Source organism: Trichomycterus rosablanca, chromosome 12 (genome assembly GCF_030014385.1).
Source record: "Trichomycterus rosablanca isolate fTriRos1 chromosome 12, fTriRos1.hap1, whole genome shotgun sequence".
Lineage (NCBI taxonomy): Eukaryota > Metazoa > Chordata > Actinopteri > Siluriformes > Trichomycteridae > Trichomycterus > Trichomycterus rosablanca.
The window spans coordinates 25741995-25760973 of record NC_085999.1 but is presented as its reverse complement, the minus strand read 5'-3'; the positions used below and the strand labels follow the sequence as shown (position 1 = coordinate 25760973).

General features: G+C 40.7%; 1 protein-coding gene across 1 annotated transcript in view; it reads right to left on the bottom strand.

The window, feature by feature from the left end:
• Window positions 1-727: 727 nt before the first annotated feature.
• Window positions 728-18979, bottom strand: part of arhgap15 (Rho GTPase activating protein 15) — a 71121-nt gene continuing 52869 nt past the window's right edge. Inside the window, exons 13-14 of the mRNA XM_063006397.1 lie at window positions 15663-15768; window positions 728-1087 (exon numbers count right to left, since the gene is read on the bottom strand). Coding sequence (XP_062862467.1) covers window positions 904-1087; window positions 15663-15768 — 290 coding nt within the window. The 3' untranslated portion in view covers window positions 728-903. The remainder of the gene's footprint in view (window positions 1088-15662; window positions 15769-18979) is intronic.

The following is an 18979-nucleotide window of genomic DNA, read 5'->3' as shown; positions in this document are numbered from 1 at the left end:
CCTTGGAACACTCAAAGCCTCAAACGATATTGTATTATATGCTTGCCCTGATCTATACCACGTCAAAGTTTGATTATGGAGGTATTTATTAATTTATTAGGAATTTAACGTCATGTTTTACTAATTTTGGTTACGTTCATGACAGGACAAGTAATTACTGGTTACACAAGACTCATCAGTTCAAGTCTTTAATGTCAAACACAATCATGGACAATTTTGTATTTCCAATCTACCTCACTTGCATGTCTTTGGACTGTGGGAGGAAACCAGAGCTCTTGGAGGACACCCACACTGACACAGTGAGAACATGCAAACTTCCCACAGAAAGGACCCAGACTGCTCCACCTAGGAATCAAACCCAGGACCTTCTTGCTGTGAGGCGACAGTGCTACCCACCAAGCCACCTTGCCGCCCTGATCATGGAGGTCCACAGACATGTCCTGTAGACCCATGTGTGCTTTTTTAAAGTATGTCTAATTCATTAAAATGACACTTTAAGTTGAATTCCAGTTCAGTTCTAGACACATTTTAGGGATCATTGAATCAAACAGGACGTACCTGACCACATTTTGGAGTACTGCAGCAAAGGGTCTGAATACTTTTGTGGATGATAAAGCTTAGATCTTAAAATTCATTCGGCTTTGTTTAAAAAAAATCTAATTCTAATAAAAATCAAACCATCATTCTGGGTAATTAAGTGGAGTTTAATGGTAAAAAAGGGGTCTGAATACTTTCTGAATCCACTACGTGTTTTATATCCACATCTAAAATCCACAAGTGTATGAAAACTTTATAACTTTTTACTTTCTCTGTAAATAGATGGCATGACCCCTTCTCCAAGCTCTTGTTGTTGTTTCTCGAAATCATGCAGTCTTCCAAAACAGTTGTTTCTTTGACTCTGAATCACTTGGATTCTGGTCCGAAGATCTCCACACACTCGATAAGCATGAATTCCACTATCTGGTTCTGGTACAACATGTTAACAGCCATGTTCCCTGCATCCAGCTCAGGCCACATGAGGGTGGGGCCAAAAACGATACTGATGCCTTGAGTCGACATGAGATTCTGCCTCGATTTTGTCAGAACTCTGCGAAGAGAAAAAAATTCAGCTTGTTACAGCTCACACACCATGATTTATTAGTTCTGTACATTTGCATGCAAAATATTGTTTCGTCATATTTAATTATTGCTTTATATTGATAAATCACTATAGGACATATCAGACTTTAATAGGATTTAAGTTTAAAAAATCAGGTCTAAGATTTTAGCCTGAAAACTGATGGGAACAAAAGTGTAAAAGGTGAAAAGTCTGCAAAGACGTCTGTTAAAAGATCATTACCTTTACATAGAGCCCTCACCAAATAAAAAAATATATAAAACGGTTGAATGTAAACCTAAAATCTTCAGCCACAGTGCGAGTCTCAAAAATGATTAAATTGGTCAACAGAATTGGTTGGGAGTTTTCCAATCTCAGTTACCCAAGCAGTGTTTTTATCTGCTTTAGACTTTGACATCTTGGACATTTTGACAAACCGATTGCTGTAGGATTGCTAGGGCCGCCTCATAGTGCAAATTATCCACTAAGCGTGAGGCACTTGAACGCTACACAAATAAAGAATATTAAAATGCTAAACATGCTAAAATGCTCTACAGCAAATTGCATATTACACAGGAACAGGCTCATTTAATGGTTTTTCACAGTTTTTACGGCAGTAAATTCGGTAGCACCTTAATTATAAGACTGTAGGAGTTTTTGTCAGGGGTATTTTGGCTGTAGGTAACTGTAAAGACATCCATAAATAGTTGATAATTCATAGAGCTTCAGTTAGCAGTTAAGGTACTGGACTAGCAATCAAAAGGTTGCTGGTTCAAGCCTCATTACTGCCAGGTTGTCACTGTTGGTCTCTTGAACAAGGCACTTAACCATCAGTTACTTAGACAATATGCTGTCACAGTACTGTAAGTCACTTTGGATAAAAACGTCTGCTAAATGCCAAAAATGTAAATGGTTGGCATTGTTGGGCCTTTGAGCAAGGCCTTTAATCCTTAATTGCTCTGAGTGTACCATAGTAAGTGTCAAACATTATTGGGATTGGTGTAGCAGAAAAATCCGAAGTATAACAGAGATATGGATTTACAACAGTCAATGGTCAATTGACGTTCTGTTGCTAATGAGCCTAACAAGAGTGGATTAATGTTGAGACTGTACATTGTTTTGGTGTATTGGTGCACTGTACAGACCCATCTGATTTGAAAAACGTAACCTAAAAGGGCAGCCCAGGCACTTGCAATAATTCCCTCTTTAATGCGTATAATTAACCTCGGCCATTCGGTTCCCCCCTGTACATCACGGCTAGACACCCGTCCTGCCACCAGCATTTTAACCTAATTAGCAGCCTGTGATGTAAGGATCTGTGCTGCCAATGCTAATGGCTCACTAATGATCTTAAAGAGGAGGGGGACTTCATTTCCGAAGTGATTTTTTAAATGGTTTAATATGAAGCCCTTCCCATCCTCATCCTGTAGTATTTTTTTGGTAATTATTTTATGATGGTGTTCCTGGTCATCACTGTCCTTTCTGCAATTTGCAGTCATAGTAGATGAGTTAATTCATTAAGCTTTAATTAGTTTATTACTATTAAATGATCATTGAATTGATTGCATAAAAAAATCACCACCAGGCATGATTGTGTTTGCTTATTAAACACAATAAGGCCAAAAGTACGTCATGTGAACACCTGAGCATGAGCTTATTGGACGTTCCATTTCTAAACCCCACTTTGCAGCGCTAACAGCCTTCACTCGTCTGAGAATGCTTCTCATCAGATATTGGACTGTGTCTGTTGCACACTGAAATTTGTTCCCATTCAGGTAAGATTTGAAGGCCTGGCCTGCAGTTGACACACAAATACATCCCTAAACTGTTTAGTAGGCTTAAGGTCAGTGTTCTTCACAGATCCTCCACAGAAATTCAGCTATTTTTGGACCTTGCTTTGTTCACTGGAATTGTTCTTTTAGCTGCTCCTGTTAGGGGTTGCCACAGCAGATCATTTGTCTCCAACTTGCCCTGTCCTGCATGTCCTCTCTCACTCTCATGTCCTTTATTTTTGGCCATTTTCTTCTCCATCCTCCTTCCATCTCCATCCTCAGCCCCCTTCTCCTCATATAACACTCATCCTTTCTCTGCACATACCCAAACTATCTCAATCTGGCCTCCCTAATTAACTTTGTCTCTGACACATCCTGTGCTGTCCCTCTAATAAACACCTTCCTAATCTTGTCAGTGCTTGTCACTCCCAACGAGAATCCCAGCATCTTTATCTCTGCCACCTCCAGCTCCCTCTTTGGTCTTTTAGTCATTGTCACTGCTTTTAAGCCATACACTTAAACTTTCCCTTTCACTTTGGCCAACACCCTTCTATCACAAATTACTCCTGCCACTCTATTTGATATAATTGACACCGATTTGATTTAAATAATAACACCATGGTCTGGCCCCTGCTTATCTTGGAGAGCTTCTACATCCCTATGTTCCTTCTCACTTCCTAAGGTCCTATGGTGGCAGGTTCCTCTCTATGACTCTCACTAGACTTTCCTCAATGGATGGCAGCTCTGGAACGCTCTGTCTCAATCTCTGTGTGATTGTTCTACTGTTTCTATTGTTGTTATTATTATTATTGTTATTAAAGACTTTTATTTTTCTTTCTTTCCTTCCTCCTCTGTAAAGCTGGCTTGAGATTGTGAAAGGCGCCAAATAAATAAAATGTATTATAATTATTATTATTATTATTGTTATTATTTTATTATTATTAATTATTATTGTTGTTATTATTATTATTGTTATTATTATTTTATTGTTATTATTATTGTTGTTATTATTTTATTGTTGTTATTATTAATATTATTATTCTTTAATTATTATTGTTGTTATTGTTATTATTATCTTATCATCATTATTATTGTTATTATTATTATTGTTGTTATTATTATTGTTATTATTATTATTATTATTGTTGTTGTTATTATTATTGTTATTATTATTATTATTTTATTATTATTATTATTGAACCACCTACGCTCAAATAAGGAGGGCTGTCCACATACATTTGACCATATAGTGTACATTTAGATCATGTCCCACATCTAAAGCTAACAGAATGTAAAAATAATGTTTCCCCTAAATAAAAAAGCAAATCAAACCACTGATGCATGGTTGTTTATAGCAGATTGCACACATTACAGTGATGACCACTGTTGACCGGAAGTGACTCTGCTACGCTTGATGAACTCTGACAAATAACCGATATCCTCCACACACGCTGACGCCCGCCGTTCAAGATGCCAATGCTTATTAATTAGCTTCTCATTTGTCAGCAAGACTTGACACGAAATGGAGAACGGCACACAATTGCCCCTGCCCTCCCCCTCCCACAAAGCTTCTGCTAATTGGGTCAGGCTCGCCTGGTCCTTCAGGATGGGACGAATAATAAATTGGGGTGGGATGTTGTGCAGAGAGCAGGCATCGCTTCAAGCTGTAAGACAGAACGACCTCAATGGAGAAACGGCATGCTGATGTTCTCAAGAAGGTTCGAGTGTTGAATTGTCTGGCTTGGTATGTTGGGCTTAATGTTGGTTTTTAATCATTGTAGGTCTAAGGGCGCATTCACATGAGAAGCGGCAAGACCGCTGGCTGTGCGGTTGTTTCCTGTGGAGCGTACTGTTGCCACGTTGGGCTGGCGTTTTTTGCAATTGCCGCAATGGTTAACTTTGACCCGGTTTGCCGCTGACTTTTTTAAAGCGCCTCCAATGAGACAAACTGTTTGAAATGATGCGGTAAAAGCGACTCAGACAGTAACAACGCTTAACGTGAACAAAACAATGTGACTTATTGTATTAAAACGAGGAATTTAATTTGTGAAGAAAACTTATAAGCAGTAATAATTAAGAACAGCTTAGTGTTCCTCAGCACCCCAAGCTATAACACAAGTTTAAAAGTGAAACAGTAATATACAGCCAAACATAGATATATGTGGATGCTTGGTCATGGTGCACTTTAAAGCTACGATTTGTGCCAAGGCTCACGGTTTTGCTGCTTCTCATGTGAATGCGCCCTAAGTCAACAATATAAGTATTGTTCAAGAAAAAAATGTTCAATTTCTTTAAAGAATGTAGGCATCTGCTATACAGACAGTCCTCCGCTATACAGACAGTCCTCCTAAACTTCATATAATGCATAAATGATGTCCAAATATCATGATTAGGGAGACCATGGAAGGTATTTGACATCAGCCTAAAATATAGAGACATTTGTACTCTTAAACTCGACGTTTCCCTTTAACTTGACATGTGAGCGCTGGGCGGTATACGGTATTCCAAGATCAAGCATCTCCACAATTGTATAAGTATATAAGTGTCAAAAACAACCCCATTATTTTACATTAGCCTAAAGTATATGCAGTTCCACGGGACCATGGAACGCATTAACAGGTTTCCCATACATCCTTATGGGGGAAAAAATACCTTAAAACTCAATGTCTTTTTAACTTGACGCCACTCCCAGAACCAACTCACGTCAATTTCAAGGTACCACTGGTTGCACCTGGTCCCATTACCCACTTTAAATTAGGGATATAATGATGCACCACAAGACAGTTAAAAATCGATTCACATGTGTAATGATTCAAATCGGTTTACATGTATAATCACTTTAAACAGCAGAGGGCACTGGCGCTATTCACCTCGCCTGGTTGACATCTCTACAGGGTTGCCAGGTTAGGAATTGTCCAGCCAAATTTATTTATGTGAGGATACTTTCTTAATTTGTATTATTCATTTATTTATTTATTGTGGGATTTGTTTTAAAATTTCATGTCAGTTTTTTTTTACGCAAAAAAGGGAAATGTGCAGCATTGTTTTGCATAGTTTGTACCTACCTCAAAAATAAAGGGACATTCATTATTTAGATAAATAAAAGATCAGCACAAATACAGTATTTTATTTTTTAAAGAGAAATAATAAAAGGAAACTTTGTCATAATTTGTCTTCAATTTAATTTTGTTTAACAAATCAGGTAAAAATGCCGCTCAGGTGGCGCAGCGGTAAAAACACACGCTGCAACCAGAGCTGGGATCTTGAATACATCGTATCGAATCTCAGCTCTGGCTGCCCGCTAGGCTGAGCGGCTACATGAACAACGATTGGCCGGTTGTTCAGATGGGCGGGTCTAAGCCGGATATGGGGTTCCTCTGTCAGACTGGTGCAATTACGACCTCTGCTGACTGATTAGAGGGGCCTACACAGAGAAGAGGAAAGAGTGCTCATAGGGTGTGTCTCTCCGTACACAACGCTAGGTGGCACAACACTCGTCAGTGTGTGGGTGATAAGCTGCATACGGCTTGCTGCCAACGTGTCGGAGGGGGCGTGGGTTAGCTTCGATCTCCTCGGTCAGAGCAGGGATCGGCATAGGCAGAGAGGAAGTACGATGCAATTGGGCAATTGGACACGCTAACGGGGGAGAAAAAGGGGAGAAAATGCATTAAAAAAAAAGAAATCAGGTAAAAATCATATCGTGAACCCAGTATCGTGAATTGCATTGCATCGTGGGTAGAGTGTATTGTTACATCCCTACTTTTAATCATTCAATCATAAAACATTTATGGTTTGGTGAGGGAAGAATAGAACTCTTTTGCTTAAATAATGTTCTAACATGGGGTGGCAGTCTAGGGTTTAGATTCTCAGTGGTGTCTCCGACAGACTCCAACATTCCATAACAAACCAGTCAGAGGATTAAAGTTGTTCTGGAGGCGAGTGGTGGTCCTAATTGTTATTTGCATCTTGATATTGTTCTGTTATGAATTGGAAATGGAAATCAGCTGGATAATGGCAGTAGTAAAAACATGATTAAAGATGGCATGTTTGTTTCTGAAGAAGCCCTTAAAAGCAATTTAGGGAAAGCATCATCACCACATGCATCTTCTAGTAAATGTTGTTATTTTGCGGCCTATTCATTCGCTCGCAATTATCCTCCTTTCTTCAAAACATCCAACACAGATGAGAGGAGAACTTTTCACCCCTTGGCTTTTCTGATCAGCTAGCTCTATCCTTGGAGCTCTCTCCAGGTTTCTTCAGCACAAAACAAGAACCGGGCATTACCGCCGAAAATGCCAAAACCTACGGCCTTTTAAATCACTCGCGGCCGACGGGAAATATGAGCGGCGGTGACAAAAACACCCACAAGAAGAGACGTAAATAGCATAGCTGAGCGAATGTGACTCCGAGAGAGCTGGTTGCCTTGACCACATCATCACAATGGGAGTACACAAGTGCTTTATTGAACACAGGCCCCAATGGGCCAGAGGAAATAGGGAACATTGGTTCCACACGGGCATACCGCGCGCCCACAACAAAGGGCCCTCGTCTTTATAAGGCACTTCACCACGTCTCCAGCGACCCGAGCCAAGAGAAAATAGAGCCCACAACACGGCTGTGACTGCGAGGGATTCTGGGGGTTCACTTAGCTTTGGCGTACCTGTTTTAGTTAAGCAGTGCTTCACCGTGGAGTGAATTAAAAGCTAGTGGGTAGAAATTTATGGTTAACACTTATTTATGAGACATAAACACTATATGACCATAGGTTTTTGGACATTCTATTTTAAACCCATGAGCACTTCTAGGAAGAATTAGAGTTACTGTCACTGTCTACAGTCAAGCAAGCCGTATTTTACCATTGGCTTATATTTCATTTTGGCTATATATTTTGTATGTTGAAATTCTTGAGGATTTTTGCTGGACATGGTCAGAGGGGGCATGGCCAAAGCCCTGTACAGGATATTACTGCCTTTGGGTTGTTGTTTCTGGTGAAACCAGACTCACTGATACTTTGACCAGGATCCAGAGCTGATGTGCTAGCGGAATATCCCGCTGCGCCACCTGATCCGCCAATATGTTGGTGAATATATGTAAAGTGTGCACTGCTCAGTGTGTTTTACACATTTTTATCAAAAACAAACTGCACTTTATGTACTAATATAAATAGTTTTGCATTTCATTATTCTCTAGTACAACCCCAAATCTGAAAAAGTTGGGACAGTATGGAAAATGCAAATAAAATACATTTACGGTACTTTGACTTTTATTTGATTGCAGACAGTTTGCACCTGAGATATTTCATGTTTTGTCTGCTCAACTTCATTTCATTTATTTATAAACATCCATTCCTGCATTTAAGGCCTGCAACACATTCCAAAAAAAGTTGGGACAAGGGGCAATTTAGTGCAAGTAATGAGGTAAAAAAACTAAATAATGATGTGATTGCAAACAGGTGATTCCAAACAGGTGATTGTAATCATGGTTTGGTACAAAAGCAGCATCCAGGAAAGGCTGAGTCTTTGATGAGCAAAGATGAACAGAGGATCTCCAGTTTGTCAACAAATGTGTGAGAAAATGATTGAAATGTTTAAAAACAATGTACCTCAAAGAAACATTGGAAAGGATTTGCATATTTCTCCCTCTACAGTGCATAATATCATTAAATGATTCAAGGAATCTGGAGGAATTTCGGTGCGTAAAGGCCAAGGGCTCAAGCTTAAGCTGAACGCCTATGATCTTCTATCCCTCACACGGCACTGCATCAAGAACCACCACTCAACAATAGCTGATATAACCACATGGGTGAGGGATTACTTTGGCAAACCTTTGTCAAGCACTACAATACAGAGTTACATGCACAAATGCTGCTTAAAACTTTACTGTGCAAAAAGGAAACTCTATGTTAACCATGTCCAGATGCAGCGTCGACTTCTCTGGGCTCTGAGGAATCTAGGATGGACCATCACACAGTGGAAACGTGTATTGTGGTCAGATGAATCAGCAAGTCCAAAAGCCAGAGTCTGTCATGGTATGGGGCTGTGTCAGTGCCCTTGGCAAAGGTCATTTACACTTCTGTGATGGCAGCATTAATGCAGAAATTACACATTACAAAGGCATGGCTGTAGAAGAAGAGGGTACAGGTACTGGACTGGCCTGCCTGCAGTCCTGACCTGTCCCCAATAGAGAATGTGTGGAGAATTTTGAAACGAAAAATGCGACAACAACGACCCCGTACTGTTGCACATCTTAAGACGTGTTTGCAGGAAGAATGAGACAAAATAAAAGCTGAAACACTAAATCACTTGGTATCCTCGGTGCCAAAACGTCTTTTAAGTGTGGTGAAAAGAAATGGCAACATTACAAAGTGGTAAATGCTTTACTGTCCCAACTTGTTTTTGGAATGTGTTGCAGGCCTGAAATGCAGGAATGAATGTTTATTAATAAATGAAATGAAGTTGAGCAGATAAAACATGAAATATATCAGGTTCATCCTGTCTGCAATCAAATAAAAGTCAAAGTAAATGTAAGAAACTCTGTGTTGTTCTGATTTGGGGTAGTACATGACTCAAATAAATTCAAGAGTGCAAGTGCCATCTCTTCCAACGCAGTATTACCGTACCCATAATAATGCCAAGCTTGTAATGGAGCATTACACCACACATCCCAAGATAACAAAAAGCAAAGCGTACATCCTACTTAGTATTCCACCACACATTTCTTGCTCGTTTTTAACTCAGCCAAAGCGTGAGGGAAGAAGCAGAGAGAGGAAAGAATAAAGCTTCAAAAGGAAAAGTTTTGTGTTAACCACATCACTTGCTCAGGGTGTGGCCCCACACTGCAGAGGCCCAGCGTTCTTAACGTATGCTAATGCTTCTAGAATACGAGTTAGGAGAAAGGACAGACTTCGTGGCACGGCAGGGATTTCCAGCCCCGCCGCAAGTTCCTTCTATAACAGCATTTCTGTCAACAGATTATTCAAGCAGTTCTGATAAAGAATTAATGCTAATACATTTTGTGTCGTACTGCATTGGTGTAGAATGCAAATCGCACTAACATCTTTAGTGGTCTGCTCATTAACACATGCAAAATTTGCCTGCAGTTACAGTGACTAACTGGACACGGCTTGTGCTATGATCGTGCTGATGGCGGGACAAATCTATTTTCATATTTGTTTCATCCGTCTGTTGTGTTATTCTGAGCTTCAGTATGCTCATTAAAATGCGCTGGAATGCAGACACATTTTACGAACAGTGACACTGTCATTCAAAATGAATTTCATTTCTGAAATGGATTGAATTTCAGAATATACAGTTGATTTGTCAGTGTGTGTCAGTGGCGATTTCTCTAAGACTGCAAGGGAAGCTCAGCTTCCCCTAAAATGTAAAAAATTAACTGGTCAAATATGTACAGTTGTGTTAACATTTCATTGCCTACAAATGCGTTAGGACACGTTCATCTCGAAGACGAGTTCGTTCAGAATCAGCTACTAATCACAGATCGACTGACTGATCGATTTTGTTAACTTCTCATACATTCCCGTGGCGTCAATGCATTTGCCCGTAGAAGCTGAGCGTCTATTCACTTCAACGGGACTGCATGGAACGGTTTTTTTCATTGCTTCGAAACTCGCCGGTCATTGGATAAATGCCACGATTTTGTCCCGCACCCGGACGCTGAGCGTCTCTGGGGGTGAATGGAGCTGTGGGCGGGTCTGGACGCGCAGCGTCTGAAAGATGATTGGAGGATCAGTCGAAAGGCTGAATCCCGTTTTGATTGACAGCTATTTTGAGATCTACACGTCACTTAATCACTGGGAGCTTCAGTCCCATCGCGGATTTTGTGAGTGAAGTCGAAAGACAAACTGCAACCCATTTCTTGGTATTTGCTTGGTGAAATTACTTGACCATTTCCATTGTTCATTGTGTAAATAAAACACACTCATAGTATTTGTTTCAGTTTAACATAATTTCAACATTTCCTTGTTCGAGTTCAGGCCATTTTCTTGAAAAGGAACGGAGGGCAGAATTTATGTATAAATAAATTGACAAATTTTATGACGTAAGCCGACAGTGAGCTTCCCCTCTTTGAAAGACCAGCAGCCGCCACTGGTGTGTGTGTGTGTGTGTTATCCCAGGTGGTTGCCAAATCGGATAGCACACATTAGGCAACCTAGCATTGCAAGGTTGCTAGGGTGTTCTTAGGGTGTTCCAGGTGGTTGCCAAGACGTTTCTAGGCATTTTTATGGTGCATTCTATGGACATTGGTGTTTGTAGACTTGATCATGAGCTTATCCCATTTCAAAAACACAAAAACGTGCACATACACATACATACACTGATTTGTAATAACATTAAAACCACCTCCTTGTTTCTACACTCACTGTCCATTTTATCAGCTCCACTTACCATATAGAAGAACTTTGTAGTTCTACAATTACTGACTGTAGTCCATATGTTTCTCTACATACTTTTTTAGCCTGCTTTCACCCTGTTCTTTAATGGTCAGGACCCCCACAGAGCAGGTATTATTTAGGTGGTGGATCATTCTCAGCACTGCAGTGACACTGACATGGTGCTGGTGTGTTAGTGTGTGTTGTGCTGGTATGAGTGGATCAGACACAGCAGCGCTGCTGGAGTCTTTAAATACTGTGTCCACTCACTGTCCACTCTATTAGACACTCCTACCTACATGTAGTTGGTCCACCTTGTAGATGTAAAGTCAGAGACGATCGCTCATCTATTGCTGCTGTTTGAGTCGGTCATCTTCTAGACCTTCATCAGTGGTCACAGGACGCTGTCCATGGGGAGCTGTTGGCTGGATATTTTAGGTTGGTGGACTATTTTCAGTCCAGCAGTGACAGTGAGGTGTTTAAAAACTCCAGCAGCGCTGCTGTGTCGGATCCACTCATACCAGCACAACACACACTAACACACCACCACCATGTCAGTGTCACTGCAGTGCTGAGAATGATCCACCACCTAAATATACCTACTCTGTAGTGGTCCTGTGGGGGTCCTGACCATTGAAGAACAGCATGAAAGGGGGCAAACAAAGCATGCAGAGAAACAGATGAACTACAGTCAGTAATTGTAGAATTATAAAGTGCTTGTATATGGTAAGTGGAGCTGATAAGTGGACCTGCAGTGATGCTGCAGGACTGGACAGTTGTTATATACAGTGGGGCCAAAAAGTATTTAGTCAGCCACTAATTGTGCAGGTTCTCCTACTTAGAAAGATGAGAGAGGTCTGTAATTTTCATCATAGCTACACTTCAACTATGAGAGACAAAATGAGAAAAAAAAATCCAGGAAATCACATTGGTAAATTATGGTGGAAAATAAGTATTTGGTCAATAACAAAAGTTCAACTCAATACTTTGTAACATAACCTTTGTTGGCAATGACAGGGGTCAAACGTTTCCTGTAAGTTTTCACCAGGTTTGCACACACTGTAGCTGGTATTTTGGCCCGTTCCTCCATGCAGATCTCCTCTAGAGCAGTGATGTTTTAAGGCTGTCGCTGGGCAACACGGACTCCACAAATTTTCTATGGGGTTGAGGTCTGGAGACTGGCTAGGCCACTCCAGGACCTTGAAATGCGTTCTACGGAGCCACTCCTTCGTTGCCCGAGCGGTGTGTTTGGGATCATTGTCATGCTGGAAGACCCAGCCACGTTCCATCTTCAATGCTCTCACTGATGGAAGGAGATTTTGGCTTAAAATCTCACGATACATGGCCCCGTTCATTCTTCCCTTAACACGGATCAGTCGTCCTGTCCCCTTTGCAGAAAAACAGCCCCAAAGCATGATGTTTCCACCCCTGTGCTTCACAGTAGGTATGGTGTTTACTCAGCATTCTTCTTCCTCCAAACACGACGAGTTGAGTTTTTACCAAAAAGTTCCATTTTGGTTTCATCTGACCACATGATGTTCTCCCAATCCTCTTCTGGATCATCCATATGCTCTCTGGCAAACTTCAGACGGGCCTGGACATGTACTGGCTTAAGCAGGGGGACACACCTGGCACTGCAGGATTTGGGTCCCTCTCGGCGTAGTGTGTTACTGATGGTAGCCTTTGTTACTTTGGTCCCAGCTCTCTGCAGGTCATTCATCAGGTCCCTCCGTGTAGTTCTGGGATTTTTGCTCACCGTTCTCATGATAATTCTGACCCCACGGGATGAGATCTTGACCCCAAGGGAGATTATCAATGGTCTTGTATGTCTTCCATTTTCTTACAATTGCTCCCACAGTTGATTTATTCACACCAACCTGCTTGTCTATTGTAGATTCACTCTTCCCAGCCTGGTGCAGGTCTACAATTTTCTTCCTGGTGTCCTTCGACAGCTCTTTGGTCTTGGCCATGGTTGAGTTTGGAGTCTGACTGTTTGAGGCTGTGGACAGGTGTCTTTTATACAGATAACGAGGTCAAACAGGTGCCATTAATACAGGTAACGAGTGGAGGACAGAAGAGCTTCTTAAAGAAGATGTTACAGGTCTGTGAGAGCAAGAAATCTTGCTTGTTTGTTATTGACCAAATACTTATTTTCCACCATCATTTACAAATAAATTCTTTAAAAATCCTACAATGTGATTTCCTGGATTTTTTTTTCTCATTTTGTCTTTCATAGTTGAAGTGTACCTATGATGAAAATTACAGACCTCTCTCATCTTTCTAAGTAGGAGAACCTGCACAATCAGTGGCTGACTAAATACTTTTTGACCCCACTGTAGATACACTTGGCTGTGTTTGAGGGAGGGAAGGTCTGATTCTGTAACACATTTCTGCTTCTGCAAGGAACCAGCACAAACGGTGGAGGAATAAAGAGAGCATAGTGGGATTTTCCATGTGTGCTAAAGTGGACATTAGCTTAAAATTTTCGTTGCAGGGCTGCTGTTGGTTTGGTTTCCTCAGAGTCAACTTAAACAGACTACAATTCACTGCGGGCATCTGCCATCCCCTCCTTCCTCCCAGACAGAGCCAGAGGTAGTGAGCAAGTTACTGTTGCACCACACGAATGCCAGGTTGAACAGTTTGTGTTATTTTTATCTCATGTCACTACACCATCAAGGCTTTGTGATGGTTGGCTGCACAGATGAGTCAGCTTTCTCCAATGCCCTCTATATCGTGTCACCTGTATCAGACTCCTGATAATGCAAGGTTCATGTTAGTACAGGTCAAACAAGCTCACTGGCAATATACACTATTTGATTGATGGACCTGGCATACGCAACCCAACAAACTTCATCATTAGACCCAAAGGGCGTGTTCCTTTGAGAGAAGCTGCGGGCGGGGGAGGCTCATCAATCTGATTTAAGTCCTCTGTCCCTTCTGTGCAGAGTGGTAAATGTGCAGAAGGGTAAAGAGGCATGGAACACCCTCCTGGGAGATGGAGACTAGCCATATGGCCTACCGACTGTGCCAGCTATGTTAGCACTGTCACCCAAAAAAAAAACACACACTTTTAGCTGTTGAGCTGTTCTGGCGCAGCGCTTTTCTGTATGAGGTCTGTAACAATGATTACTGTCTTCACGTGCTAGACTGTTATACCCAACCAGTTATTATTATTATTATTATTACTATGATTATTAGTTTTATTATTATTTATACAACAGTTAGTTAAAGCAACCTTACAATCTGATTGGTTGAGAAGCGTTCTAACCGTGCTGATATTCGTGATAACAGCACGGACTTTTCACACCACAACCGTATTACTCCGCTGATGCGTTGCCAGTAACGACAAGCTTCATGCACACAAACGCGCACACAGGCGACACAGACTTTTTTCCCGATCGCGTTTTAAATCCGTTATCTGATATACAATCTAGTGCACTATGTAGGGAACATTAATCCACGATCTGATACACAATCTAGTGTACTATGTAGGGAACATTAATGTATTTGTAACACGAACAGTTAGCTTAATAGCCCAGTTAGCAGCTCCTAAGAGTTCTGTTATCACCCATATCCTTTGGTGTGTGTGTGAGAGGTTTTTTATTTCTTTTTTTTCTCTTCGGAGGTTCTTGCCTTCTTCTTCTTGTTGTTCTTACCTCCCTGAAATGAGTTTTTGCAACTTGGGATGTCTGCTTTGTAGTGTTAAACTTTATATTCGTAGTGGAACTACTTTTTGGCGGAAGGTATTGTCAATATTAAAGCATATTTAATACGAAATTCAGGGCTTCTTTGATTTATTTTCTTTCTTTATTTTGTAAAAACTGTTGTATAAAAGCAATAGAACACTTGAGGTCGTGTGTTATCGTGAATAACATCACGGCTGTCAGGTTCATCCTGAATGCGAGTGCCGTAGATCATCACAGCTGTGATGTTATTCGCGATAACACACGACCTCAAGTGTTCTATTGCTTAAATTAACTACAGTGGTACAGCTCTAGCTCTAGAACCTTATGGCCGTTCTAAATTTGTGTGTATATGTTAAACAGTTCAGGAAAAAGAAAGGGTTCAAAATAGCAACAGGGTGTTCCCGGTGGTTGCCAAGATGTTTCTAGGCATTTTTATGGAGCATTCTATGGACAAGTGTGTCTGTACACTTGATCATAAGCTTATCCTATTTCAAAACCAAACACACACACTTGCACATACACTAACACACTCACACAATCAGCATAGTCTGCTCCACCTATGCTTTTTAAAGAAAATTAATGAAAGACTCTGGCCCGGGTTTGTTTAAACTGTGTGTTGAACATCACCACAATACAGAGATGTACGGCTAACCCTTTAATTCGCTGCATTAATATTGTTTGATTTCTATTCTATTCCTAGGAAACTCTTAACTTTTTACCTCCGGAAGTGATGAAACAGCAGTTTCATGGTGTTGTGGTTGGGTCTGGGTAACTGATGGATCAGCTTCTTTATCTCCTGAATCTTCTGCTTGTGCTCCTTAGTTTCTGTCCAAAAAGAGAAGTCAGTGGATCAGTATTTACATCAGTGTTCAAATAAATGAGCGGTTAATTTAAAAATCTCCATTTTTAGATGCCTTAAAATGCTGCCTACTGAATGCCTTAATTCTAAGCAATAATCTGACTGAATAACGTGGGAGCATCCAATGCTTCCTTAGCGGTGAAGGCAATCCCAGCATTCAGTGCAGCACAACTTTTCTCACGAAATAATTACAAATGTGGTGGTCGAATGCGGAGCAACAAACTGAGTTATTTTTAAATGTAAATAAGTTCTCATTGATTTTTTATTCCATTTATTTGCAAATCCGGGCTCGTCAGTGACAATTTAATTGGTTTCGGTACACAAAGGGAGATGTTAGCTGGCATGCTAACAGGTTGTGCTGCCTCAGCCAATTGGTTTAAATAGCCTAAGGCTAACTGTGTTAGCTTAGCAAGTGAAAACTGCGATGACATAATCGCTGTCTAAGTAGTGCGTCTAAAAAAAATCTGCCTCATGAGTTTGATGTCTTATTAGAATCCTCTCTACTTAGGCAGCTGCCTAGGTAGGCAGTAGGCAGCAAGGCAGCTCACTAGGTTTTTAGACAGAAGTATGTGGACACCCCTTCTAATTACGGAGTCCAGACATTTCATCCAAATCAATGCTAACAGGTGCATAAAATCAATAATATAAGATCAATTATATGCTTCCATTTTTGTAGCAACAAACAATGTAGGGGAGGCTCCTTCCTGTTTCAGCATGACAAAGCCATACAGACATAGTTTTAAGAAATTCCAGAGGCTTGTAAAGATCCCTCACTATAACCGTATTAAACATCTTTAGGATGAATTGCAATGACAGTAACAATATCAGTGCCTAAAAATACAAATTTCCACAGACAAAGTCCAAACTCTTGTAGAAAGCCACGAGACTGGAGGCTGTTAGAGCTGCAAAAGGGATGGGATGTCCAAAAAGCTCCTGATCATGTGTCCTAATACTTTTAGCTTTATAATGTAGATCTATCCATTAAAACCTAGGTGCTTGGTTAATGGCTATTAGGAGCCTGGCTTCTTTTTAATCTATTCTGTTGAGTTGTAACACTAGACCTAAAAATTCACCCTTTGACCCTGTCACTTCTGGCATGTCATATGGCCAGTGACCTCATGACAAACTCCTGAGCGAGGCCCACCTGCACCTCATCCAGAACCGACGAAAACCCTTTGACCCTCTGAGCTCCTTTCAATCTGTCACGCGGTCAGACGTTCTGCACCTTGGAAGGATTTATTGAATTTGGAAATGACTGAATGCGAGTTAGTCGGCACTTGAACAGGAGATAACTGTGTTTTGGTAACAATATCTACTATTAACGCAGCATCGGTTTCAAACTCACGCCATTTGACTCCTGAGCAGATGTTTAGAAACAGATTTTGTGTGGTGTGGAGCAGCACCTGTGAGTAAGTGAGTAAATTTACACTCCTGTTAGCAAAAATTACATAAATATGAATTGACTTTTTACTGTGAAGCACCTCACAAGTTCCTGCTGCTAATAAGGCTTCCCACACCATGACTCCTCTTACTCAATGCCTAATCGTAGTAGAGATTCAGTCACTGTTAGTTTCTCATTAGATCTTTGAAGACTCTTTTCTGAAGCATCACTGTACAACTCAACTCCTGATTCATTACTCCACACAACTTTACTGAATCATTTGAAATCAAACTTTCCAGATTCCGCCCATAAATGTTATTTTTTTCCTATTTTATTTAAGCATTTTCTCCCTTTTTCTCCAAATTTAGCTTAGCCAGTAAGTCTTCCGCTGCTGGGGACCCTGATCGCATCCAAGGAGGGTATATTTGCTTGACAGTCCACTGACCCCTTCTTAATCGCCCATACTTCTGTAGATTTGCACGTGAGGCCAGTCTCGCGCACGGAGAGTCACACGCTTATCTTCGCATTCCTTCACCTCTGTACAGGCGACTCAGGCTACTAACCAGGGTTCCTACACAGTGTTGAAGGCCCCACCCCATATTTAGTCTGGTCTTTTCCCATCCAGCAGTCTGTTGGCCAATTTTGTCTGCTGCAGGCACTGACAATTGTGCCCGCTAGGTGGCACCCAGCCGACCGGTAGGAGAGCTGTTCGAATCCCAGCACTGGTGTGCTAGTGGAATATTCTGTTGTGCCAACTGGGTGCCCATAAACTTCCTTTTTTTCTGAATTTCCCCCTTTTATCTTCCAATCTAGTAATATCCTCCCTATAATAGTGGCAGTATTTGGTTCATTTTGCCATTGTGCCAATAACTTGTAAGATCATAAAATGCTTAATGTTTTGCTGTTTGTGTCTCTTTTTTATTTTTATTTTATTTATACTTTAATTTATTTTATTTTTAATTTTTTTTTTTTTTTTTTTTTTTTTTTTTCCTCAGGAGTTTATACATGCACAATACATATACAAGCACAGATATTCAGGATTAGAAAGTGGTTTGCCTGATACACCATTCTAAAACTAAACAAAACACCAGTCAGCACTATGCAATCAGAATGTGTGGACACCTCTTCTAATTACAGGTGTAGAACACAGTTTGGGTCAAGTCCGTTTGTCTTCCATCAAGTATTATTGTTGATTAAGAACTATTACAAACTCACTATGTATAACTTACTCAATCCTTTTTTGTCCAATCGTAAGCATGTTGGTATAGGACAGGTGTTTTCAAACTTTTTTCAAGTGACTCATATTTTGTCCATGATTTTTACCATGACCCAGGCAACACAAATAATGCATCAAAACGAAACAAATGAAGTATACTTAAATAATAAAAATATTGGCAGTCTGGTCCCACTGTGGTTTACAAGATGTAACGTACAAACTACACAAGGGGGCGTTCATGTACAATTTCATTTCAGCACGGTGGCTCAGTGGGTAGCACTGTCGCCTCACAGCAAGAAGGCCCTGGGTTTGATCCCCAGGTGGGGCGGTCCGGGTCCTTTCTGTGTGGAGTTTGCATGTTCTCCCTGTGTCTGTGTGGGTTTACTCCGGGTGCTCCGGTTTCCTCCCACAGTCCAAAGACATGCAAGTAAGGTGAATTGGAGACACTAAATTGTCCATGACTGTGTTTGATATAACCTTGCTGAACCTTGTGTAATGAGTAACTACCGTTCCTGTCATGAATGTAACCAAAGTGTAAAACATGACGTTAAAATCCTAATAAATAAACAAAAAAACAACT